Here is a 10,991-nt window from a genome sequence, read left to right as displayed (position 1 = left end):
CCAACTTTCAGAAAGAGTTATAAAACTCTTTCCCTGTGCTATTTATATTTTAAACATTGGAAAGTAGTTGGATTTATTATAATATTCAATGTGATACTAAACTTGATAGTCTCATTTCCTTCCTAGGGAAAATGAAACGTTATTCATTTAAAATAAAGTCTCTCCATATTAGCCTACGGAGCCCATTTACCACAATGGGGATAAACACATTTTGCTATTTTTCCCTCACCAGGGCATATAAACCATCTTTTAAAGGTACCTGCTTATATTTACACTGCACGCAACCCTTGGGGAACTTAGGGCAGACCTTAGGGTAGACATATGTAGAAATGAGGTAGGTTAGGGCTTTGAAAGTACTTTTAATTCCAAAGTCGAATTTGGGATTAACTTTAATTTAAAAGCAGGCAGCATGGCAGGCCTGCCTTTAAAATGACACTGGACACCACAGCAGTGCACATATGGGTGCACTACCTATGCTGGGGTCCCTTAACCTACATGCCCTCCATATACTAGGGACCTATCGGTAGGTTGGTACAGTCAATTATAAATGGCCCTGGGATTGGACAGCAGTGTCCAGGGCACAGCCAGAGTCACAAAACACCAGTATTTAGTGAAAAATGGGTGCAAAAAGTGAGGAGCTTCTGCAATCAGCCCAGTATTCCCACACAGGAAAATGGGTTGCAATATGCAAACAAATAGCTTCCTTTAAAAGTAATCACAGATATGGTAGTGTGCAGCCCCCCATGTCTTTGACTCTAGCCAATTGTAGTGGGTCTCACGTGAGACCTGCTCATGCATATTAATGAGGTGGGTCAAATTGTGGCCCATGATTAATAGTAATTTAGTGAACCGACCTAGACTGATTTTGCAAAATTCATTTCATTGTTAAAAGATGGTGTGCAAATGGCGACCACATTTTCAAATGGAAAATTTGTAAATCAGACTCGTGGATCAGAAGCCACATTATAGCTTTCTTTTTATCTCAATCCCATTCTATGTGATTTCCTATGCTTTATTTTTGGGACAAAACTATCATTCAAATTATGTCAACAGAATTCTATTAAGTGGTTTTGAAACCTGACAATCCCTCAGCAAACTGATGACATACTTAGGGAGGATGGTTGGAAAAGCTTATTAGATAGCCACCTATCCTGAAGACCTGCACATGAACTTTAAATTAAGAAACTCAACCACAAAGCCCCCTAACTTTAATCTAGGATAGTTTGTATTCATGACAGTGCCCTTGGCTCTAATAGGATTCCCTGCTATCACAACATAATCTGAGTACAATGCAGGGAGCCTCCCTGACTCATACCTCTATTTTTAAGTCTGGTGTTAGTTTAGACCTTGTGTGTTTTACTAAAATTCTATGGATCATATATATATATATATATATACTTACTGAGGCAATCAGCCAGCCCTCTTCAACTATTGGTCTGTTTTTGTGCCATTCATATTTTTTATCCATCCATTATGAATACAGAACGGAGCAGTGGGTCAGCCCACTTCAGCCATTGACTAACTTCACTGTTAGTCAAGGCATCCTTCCCTTTCACAAGAAGCAGTGCTTAATTTGTAAATAAAAAGGACCGGTGCCCAAAGCCCTCCTCTTAAACTCGCAGCTGCAGCAATTAAATGTTTGAACACGGAATACTGAGGTGGCGTAATCCTGAAGCCATCTCGGGCCGCTTCAATACATATAAAGCCAATCCCTGCCCCTTCAGCCATAATCCTGAAGCCATCTCGGGCCTCTTCAATACATATAAAGCCAATTCCTGCCCCTTCAGCTCACTCTTGCAGCTTTCTGCTTTCTCAATTTGTGATGCTTTTTCGTTTTTCCCTTCCTCCGTCTGTCCCTTATGTGTCTTTTGCTTGCAGCAAATGCTTGAGGCAGAAGAATAAGCCCCGGCCCTCAAAAATAAGTGCCAGTGCTCAGCACCAGAAACAATAAGCACAAATTAAGCACTGACAAGAAGCACACCCACACACAAAATAATTCCCTTAAGAGTTAGGGGATACGAGGGCAATGTGTGCCTTGTGAGACCAAAAATAGTTTTGCTTCAGTCAATCTTTTTTTTAAATTAGTGTATGCCTGGCAGGTTCCCTAACTATAACATGTTCCAGCAAACATGACAAAATGAAAGCACTGAAAGAGCCAAAAGGCTGGAGGTCATTGTCAGACCTATTGGCTTTGCCATTCCTTGATTCATATTAGGTCATTCAACCCCAGGCAGGAGCACACAATTTACTCAAAAAAGGTACAAGGATCAAGAGGGGGCGAGGATCAAGAGGGGGCGATGAGCACCATCCCTGGGATTACATTTGTAGACAAAAGCCACTTGCAAAGTTACCAGGTTTACCTGAAGCAAGAGAATGAAAGAGTCCAGCAGTTGGCAAGAAGCAGAATACCTGCCTGGAAAAGCTGATATAAAGATACTGTCATCACAGCTGCCTGGAGCCCTTTCTTCCTCCATTCACACAGAAAAATACAAAGCAAACTTACAACAACTGAAAGCACCACTTACTGTTTAAACACTGAGTCCCCCTAGGCACTCTCGGAATCCTCTGTCTTTCACGGATTGGGATGCGTCTTTAGTGGAAGGTACAGGTTTTACTCATCCTGTGCATTTGGACTAATTCAGGAAATGTCAAACTATGTAAAGGTTTTCAAATTTCACCAAACTATGTGAGGCTAGTGAACAACTACTGCCTTCCTTCTAGGAGTAAACAGAGGACGGGTCGGTGGCTTTGCCCCCTGGCACCGGTAGGTCTGGACAGTGCTGCAGCAGTGGCAGTGCCTGGGGTGCCCAAGCAGAGCATCATCCATGGTGTGGCCGGGCCAGGCCTGGCAATGATGAAGGTGGGAGGCAGCCCCGGACTGGCTGTAAATCTGTGATCAGAAGGGGGGCTCAGAGCTGGGGAGCAGGGGCAGCAGCTGTTACCATGACCCTTTCCCATGAACATCCCCTTTGTGGCAGCAGGAATCATTTCCTTCTGCTCTGCACATCTTTGTTGTGTTAAGTTGTAAATTTCACATTCCCAGCGTGTGTCCTGTGTTGTAGTCAAGGGTGATTTGATTCTCTTACCTCACTGGTCAGTACCTCTATCGGCTAAACTACATTGGTGCATAGAAAAAAACTGATGTTCCAATTGCACTACTCACAAGGTGTAACAATGGCACCTTTCCAGACCTCTGCGCATGCTGGAGTAAACAATGTAAACCCTATACCCATAAGTAAGTGGCTGTCAGTCCCATTCAGGGCTGGCTTTAGCACCTGTGGGGCCAGGTGCAACAATTTTCTACTTTATGAGGATTCAAAACTGCCACTAAACAAAACTACAATGTCTCCCCAGCAGGAATATTAGTCACCAGAGTTATCTTGACATTTTTGTTATTGCCTGAAAGCTGCTGGACACACAAGGAACTCTGCAGCAGGTGCTTTTAAATCCACATGGTATTTTTAAACACAGCGTCCCTGCCCCACAGTACCAGGTGTGGCTGCACCAGTTGCACTGCCCTAAAGCCGGCCCTGATCACACACCCTCAGTACATACATTTAACTATATAAGTACATTATTCTCATGGACACAGACACATCTTTTTGTCTGCAGTGGGAATGAACCCCCTGTGAAGGAGGCGCCATTCAAGGCAGTCACTCCACGGGGGGAGGGGAGCCTCTGCTTCGCAGCGCACACATTCCCAAGAGCAGCTCTGGGAGCAGCGTTTCTAAGCGCACAGGCTCTGTTAGGTGTGTGAGTGTGAATGCTGATCAGTCTGAGCCTTGAGTTCCCCCCACTTGAGCCCCCCCGCAGCTGCTCTGGCAGGTCTCAGGGGTCACCATTGCTGCTGCATTCCTGGCCTGCATCAGTGTTAATTCTGTGTACTCAGCACTGTGCGTCTGTGCTCTCATTATTAATAAAAAGTAATAACACTGAGCACTGATTTCACCTACACACAGTCCTCGGGGTACATCCCTGGGCCTGCATCAGTGTTAATACTGTGTACTCAGCACTGTGCGTCTGTGCTCTCATTATTAATAAAAAGTAAGAACACTGAGCACTGATTTCACCTACGCACAGTCCTCGGGGTCCATTCCTGGGCCTGCATCAGTGTTAATACCGTGTACTCAGCACTGTGCGTCTGTGCTCTCATTATTAATAAAAAGTAACAACACTGAGCACTGATTTCACCTACACACAGTCCTCGGGGTCCATCCCCTGCTTATTTGCATATAATACAAACTCGTGTTCTCTGCAGTGAGAAGATACCAGCTCTGGCATCACCCAGAAGGTTCGGGGTTTGTGACATAAACGATAACTGAGCAGTGACGCGCGTTAGAAGTAATCTGACTCCATCTTCTTAGCATTGGGAATAGTTTTGAGAGAGCGTAGTTTAAATATTACATATATTAGATGTGAAATACTTATACCTAACAATGCTGCATATAAAAACGGTCATAAAATATTATTTGCTTAAATTTATTCTTAACATGATTATAAGTGTGAAGTTACTATTGTGCACATAGACTAATGTCGGCTGTAAGAAATAATTGCTTGCATTATAATTAATTGAATATGTTAGCACCTACGAAGATTGCATTAGAACCCATAGGCCTTAAATTAGCGTGAGTTGAAGTTTTAGCCGTGTAGCTCTCATATTAAAGCACATTTTTCTGATTTCCAGTGTACTGATTCGCAAAAGGCCATGACCCAGCATGTGTTCTTTTCTTTTGTTTTATGTTGCAAGTTATGCCTTATTCCCATCGGCATGCTAGCTGCCTTAGTATAAGTTTTATAATCTTTGCAACAAATATAGAAACATTCAAGGACGTCTTACCCTGGAAAAGAGAACTTTTGACCTGAAGAACGTGCCAAAGGATGAAGTAACCCCGGATGTGCCACCTACGAAGACATCAATTATGAAGACCAATCAAAACGTTATAAATTATCATGGGGTGACAATTTGGATTACCTAATGCATAATTTGATAGGCTAAAGATAGTGGGGTATAGCGATTATCCAATAGAATTGTGGGGGAATGTATTTGGGAAAAGGGATAAAAACTCATGACACAGAACAGTCATTGCCATTAGGTAGGGAATGATATTGATTGCATCCAGAAACTCTGTCACTCTGTTTGATGATTTGAGTCTTAGACAAAACCATATTCATCCATAGACTGACCTTTGCACTTCTCCTCCTTATGAGGGAAGTGTCCCCTGTCCCTTAGATGAAATGAACTGTTGGCGGTCTAACTGATGTCCTGAAGACGAAGACTGATCCTGTATGCTGACTTATTCCGAGGAGGGTAATTATGACAATGCTATTGTAATTTGTCTGTTTGCTTTTCCTTTCTAGGTACCAACTGCTGTATTTTTGAATAGAGACCTTAGTCAGATGTTTTCCAAATTTGTGTTCAAAATTATTTTGCATGAACCCAACATGCTGCTGCTAATTAGTGGTTAGGCTAGGTAATCACTTTGACTGACGCAAATGGATGTGACTGACATTGTGCTATGCTGAACTCAGATGTATATGATATTCTATGCACTCTGACCTATGCAAATCTTATGTTGGCACCTTTATGTTTGTAATCCTTGCATTATTGAAGTCCTAGCATAGCTGTCGTGTTATGACCTTGCTCATATGCTTCTTGGTTTTGAGATTGACAATTTTATTATTAGATTGTAATCAATAGGGAATAAAATTCACAAAACTTCAATAAAGGTGTGGTTATTCATGGCTGAAAGGTCATGGTTGCGTCGCCAGTTTAATAAATGTCTTCATCTAAAGTATATCGTGGTGATATATGTTGATAACGTTATTGACATGTTGCTTGACATATTGATCAGTTATCTCGTTCTACGGTGTCTGACCACTGGGTCACAAGATTCATCGGCCTAAAACGAGTCCTAATGTGTATAAAATTGACATAAAGGGACGGGTTAACAGTTTCATTTGGTTAAAAATGGCGGCGGTGCTGAGGTAATCAGACAATCACCCCGAAATCATCCTCAGATGCCCAGAAACATTCTCATTCCCTGTCCTCGTGTCTTCAGAAACCCCCCCAGTCTGTAAAGTGATCAGTCATCTCGGGGTCATCCTGAGGTCATCAGGTTCAGGTCTGTAATCACAGGTGGTGGCTTTAAGAGCCTGAGGACCTCTGATGACGTGGGAATGACTTCTAGAGCAGCTGAATGATTATCCAAGGTCTCTGGGGTGTCTTCAGTTACTGAGTGTCTCGCACCGAGAGGCACAAGTCAGGTGATGACGGGGGCAGGTGAGCGCCTCCTCCTACCTGAGGGGGGGGGGGGGGTGTAGTTTGCTGGTTCTCGTGCTCTCACCTCCGCTGACCGGGACGTATATTTATAGCGGTTCAGAGATCAGCAGCTGCTCTTGTACCAGGGACACTGGGCTGAGGATGGAGGGTCCGGGGTGTCCGGAGGGCGCTGTGATGGGGGGTGTGAGAGAGCCAGACCTGGAGAGGGGCCCCCCAGACCCCAGCACTGCCGGAGAGAAGCCGCAGGGTCAGGGGGGTGGGTTCATCCATCCCGTGTGTGATACTGACCGGGAGACAGGGACCCCCCTCTACGGAGAGGACAGATTCTCCGAGATGTGCCCCAGAACAGGGAACGTCCCCGGACCGACTCTAGGAGCTGCAGATGGGAGTGGGACAGAGGGTCAGAGGGGGGAGGGAGACAGGAGGGAGAGGAGGGCCTCAGGGGGGCTTCACCAAGACACAGAGAGAGGAGAAGATGCGGAGTCAGGAGGTGAGATGCTGGAGGGGAGGGAGAGCCCTGGCAGGAGAGAGGCGCTGAAGGAGGGGTCTTGGACAGAGAGTCAGAGGTGGGAGAGAGACAGGGGGGAGAGGAGGGACTCAGGGGGGCTTCACCAGGACCCAGAGAGAGGAGAAGATGGGGAGTCAGGAGATGAGCTGCTGGAGGGGAGGGGGAGCCCTGGCAGGAGAGAGGCGCTGAAGGAGGGGTCTGGGACACAGGGTCAGAGGTGGGAGAGAGACAGGGTGGAGAGGAGGGACTCAGGGGAGCTTCACCAAGACACAGAGAGAGGTGGGGAGATGCTGGAGGGGTTGGCGAGCCCTGGCAGGAGAGAGGCGCTGAAGGAGGGGTCTGGGACAGAGCAGCAGAGCCTGATGCCGAGGGCAGGATCCGAGGGGTCCACACAGACATCACCCGGAGAGAAGAAGAGCCGGAGGAGGACGCGCCTGCCCCCTACAGGTAAGAAGGAGGCAAGGCACCTGGGAGAGCGGTGATGAAAGGCGGAGCAGGAGTTTGAAACTTTTAATGCTGAAAGCTGGTGGCAGGAGTTTCAGGTCGCAAAGGTGGGGCGCAAAGTCAAGTGAAAATAAACAGTGGCAAAGCCAATAGTTCTTGCTTGTTTTAATAAGCATTGACAACGCCAAGAGATCGGACTTGTAATTGAAAACGTGTGTCGGACCTCTCAGTTCAGGCAATGCTAGCACACATTGTACACTCCTCCTCGTCTTTGCTCTGACTTGCCTTTTGTAACGCATTATTGTTCTTTATTTTATGTGTTTCAATATTATTCCAGGACGTGCTATGCTCTTCCCTACTAATAACACAGGTACAACAGCTTCTTATTCACCGATGCTTTCAACCTATCCCATGGGCGTAGGAAGTGTGGGGGACGCAGGGGACGTATCCCCCCCCCCCCAGATTTTGGAGGGTGGGGGACACGGGGAACGAAGGTGGGGGGGACAAAATAATTTCCCCTTTTACATATATTATTCAGAGGGCCATTAGCGCACAAAAGCTCTACTTATAATAGCCCTGTAGGGACCATCCTCCAATCTGATGGGAACAGAATGAAGGGGAGTCAGAAGGCCCCCTGCGCCCTCTGTTCATTTGTTTGTCCTGTTCACAGCTGTGGGCATTAAGGGTGCTCATAAGAACAAAGGGCACGAGGAGGAGAAGAGTTTTGGATGATTACTGTCTGCATCACCTGCCGCCTTTAAGAGGAACTGCAAGACAATGAGGAAGATCTGAAGAGGAAACAGAGTCCCACTCAGCCTGGTGCCTGCAGGCTAGAAAGGAGACTCTGTAAACGCAATATTTGTATATGACTAAGATCACACCAGTTGGTGAAACAGTGAAGTCGAGAATGGGCAGAGATTTTACCTTTTCACACAACAATTTAGCTATTAGAAGGGTATATTTTTCTAAGATTTATGTTTAATGTTTTGTTATCTAGGTAATGAAGGGCATGGCTAACAGGGAGAAGCCATATTTTATTTTGGGCCGTTATGCCTAGCATTATTATTTATGTTGTTGTTATCGTTACATACTTAAGCATATTGAAGTATATTATCTTTTCTCTATCTTTTCTTCACTGTACTCTGAAACAATCTACCCTATGCCACTGCACCCTACAGCAGTTTTCTCCACTCTGTGCTACTCTACGCCACTGCAATCTATGCTGCAGCACTCCACTCTACATCACTCTACTCTGCAGCACTCTACACTACGCCACTGCAATCTATGCTATTCTACTCTAACCATTGTACACTACACCCCTGCACTCTGCCAGTGCACTCTTCACCACTTAACTCAAAACCAATGCACTCTGCACCACAGCACTCTATGCCAATCTACTCTGCACCACAGCACTCTATTCCACTGCTTTCAATGCCACTGTACTCTGCGCCACAGCACTCTAGGCGACTGCACTCTATGCCACTCTACAATACACCACTGTACTCTGCGACCCTCTAACCTGCAACATTGCACTCTGCCACTGAACTCCACGCCACTCTGCACCACTGCATTCAATGCCACTTTACTCTGTCCCACTCCACTCTTTTCTGCACCACAGCACTCTAATCTACTCTACTCTACACCACTCCAATGTAGGCACTTCACTCTACTTTGAAATAATCTCCTCTATGCCACTGCAATCTACGCAATTCCACTCTATGCTATCCCAGTCTAATATACCCTGCGCCACTCCAATGTACCCTGCGCCACGCAAATCTGCTCTGCACCGCTCTATGCTACTGCACTCTACATCACTATGCTCCACTCTGCAACAATCTACTCTTCACCACTATACTGTACTCTGCAGCAATCTACTCTATGCCACGTCACTCTATGCAACTCTATTCTACTCTGCACCACTGTACTCTAAGCCACTCTTCTCTACTCTGTATCACTCTACACCAATGCGTTCTATGCCACTCTACTCTACACCACTATACTGTACTCTGCAGCAATCTACTCTATGCCACGGCACTCTATTCTACTCTGCACCACTGTACTCTAAGCCACTCTTCTCTACTCTGCATCACTCTACACCAAAGCATTCTATGCCACTCTACTCTACACCACTGCCCTTTATGACACTCTACTCTGCATCACTGCACTCCACCACTGCACTCTACACCAGTCTACTCTACCTTGCACCACTCCACTCTACCATGCACCGCATCACTCTGACACATCACTCTGAACCACTGCAATCTATGCTGTGCCATTCCACTCTGCTCCCCTCTACTCTTCACCACTCTACGCTACCGCACTGTACGCTAAACCAGTGCAGTCTTCCTCAATGCACTCTACACCACTTTACTCAAAACCAACGCACTCTATACCACCACACTCTACACCAATGTACTTTGCACCACTGTACTCTATGCCACTTCACTCTAGACCACTCAACTCCACTCTATGACACTTCACTCTGACATTACACTCCATGATACTAGACTCTGACACTCTATTCCATTAAACTCTAACACTTTCTCCACTCTGTAACTCCCTACACAACTCCCTGTACGCCACTCCATTCCACTTTACTCCACTCTATGCCACTCCACACCACTCTATGCCACTTCAATCTACGATACTCTACTCAACATCACTGCACAACCCTCTATGCCACTGCACTATACAACAATGTACTATGCTCAACAACACTCTACCCAACTTTCTCTATGCTAGTTCACGTTACTTTACTTCACTCTACTCCAGTTCACTCTTATTTATGCCTTTGCACTCTACGACACTCTGCCACTCCACTCTATGACACTCTATTACACTGTGACACTACTCCACTCTACTACTACTTTATGGCATTGGCGCTTTATTAGAGATTCAGATCTCCATTGATTCTCAATCATATGAGACGTGAGTCAGATTTATCTTCGCCGTTTTGGTCACAAGCACTCTGTAACCCTTTTAACTCAAGCTTAACGAAAGCTTAGGATGATCCTGATACTTGTCTAGGGGATCGAAATATCGTCGGCCAAAGTACCTTGACTTGAATTTGTTATATTGTACATAAGTTGGCATAAGCAAGCATAGGTACTTTGAGCTCATGACTTCTTGATTCACTATTTGAGTCATTCATGTAAAAGTCGGTGTATAAAAGCTTGTAAATCATTATTGTGGATGCTAACCTTGTAGGAAAGTAGCCTCTTTCTAGCTTGGTTACCCCCACATTTGGCCTGTTTGCCAGTGTGTTTGAGTGTGTCTACTGGGATCCTGCTAATCAGGACCCCAACAGTTATGCTCTCTCCCTTGAATTATGGTTGTTGCATACTGGTAACCCAGTATTTCACCCAAGATTGGCATACTGGTGCCCCCTTATAAGTCCCTATTATATGGTACTTGGGTACCCAGAGCATTGGGGTTCCAGGAGATCCCTGTGGGCTGCAGCATTTCTTTTGCCACCCATAGGGAGCCCATGCAAAGGGTTCTGCAGGACTGCCATTGCAGCCTGCGTGAAAAGGTGCATGCACCCTTTCACTGCCAGTTAAACTGCACCAGGTCACTTATAAGTCACCCCTATAGCAGGCCCTCCATCCCTGAGGGCAGGGTGCAGAGTACCTGTGTGTGAGGGCACTCCTGCACTAGCAGAGGTGCCCCCACGACCTCCAGGACCATTTTCCCAGACTTCAGGAGTGTGGGATGCCTTTTTACATGTGTACTGGAAATAGGTCACTCCCTATTTCCAGC

The 10,991-nt window shown here is 45.8% G+C and overlaps 1 protein-coding gene across 2 annotated transcripts in view; it reads left to right on the top strand.

The window, feature by feature from the left end:
- Positions 1 to 6,879: 6,879 nt before the first annotated feature.
- Positions 6,880 to 10,991, top strand: part of LOC138283046 (C-type lectin domain family 2 member L-like) — a 118,156-nt gene continuing 114,044 nt past the window's right edge. The window contains exon 1 of one of the 2 annotated variants that reach the window (XM_069221184.1): positions 6,880 to 7,235. In XM_069221184.1, coding sequence (XP_069077285.1) covers positions 7,076 to 7,235 — 160 coding nt within the window. In that variant the 5' untranslated portion in view covers positions 6,880 to 7,075. The remainder of the gene's footprint in view (positions 7,236 to 10,991) is intronic. The other variant, XM_069221182.1, reaches the window with a different exon arrangement.

Source organism: Pleurodeles waltl, chromosome 2_2 (assembly GCF_031143425.1).
Source record: "Pleurodeles waltl isolate 20211129_DDA chromosome 2_2, aPleWal1.hap1.20221129, whole genome shotgun sequence".
In the NCBI taxonomy this organism is placed as follows: domain Eukaryota; kingdom Metazoa; phylum Chordata; class Amphibia; order Caudata; family Salamandridae; genus Pleurodeles; species Pleurodeles waltl.
This window is presented reverse-complemented; position numbering and strand designations above follow the sequence as displayed.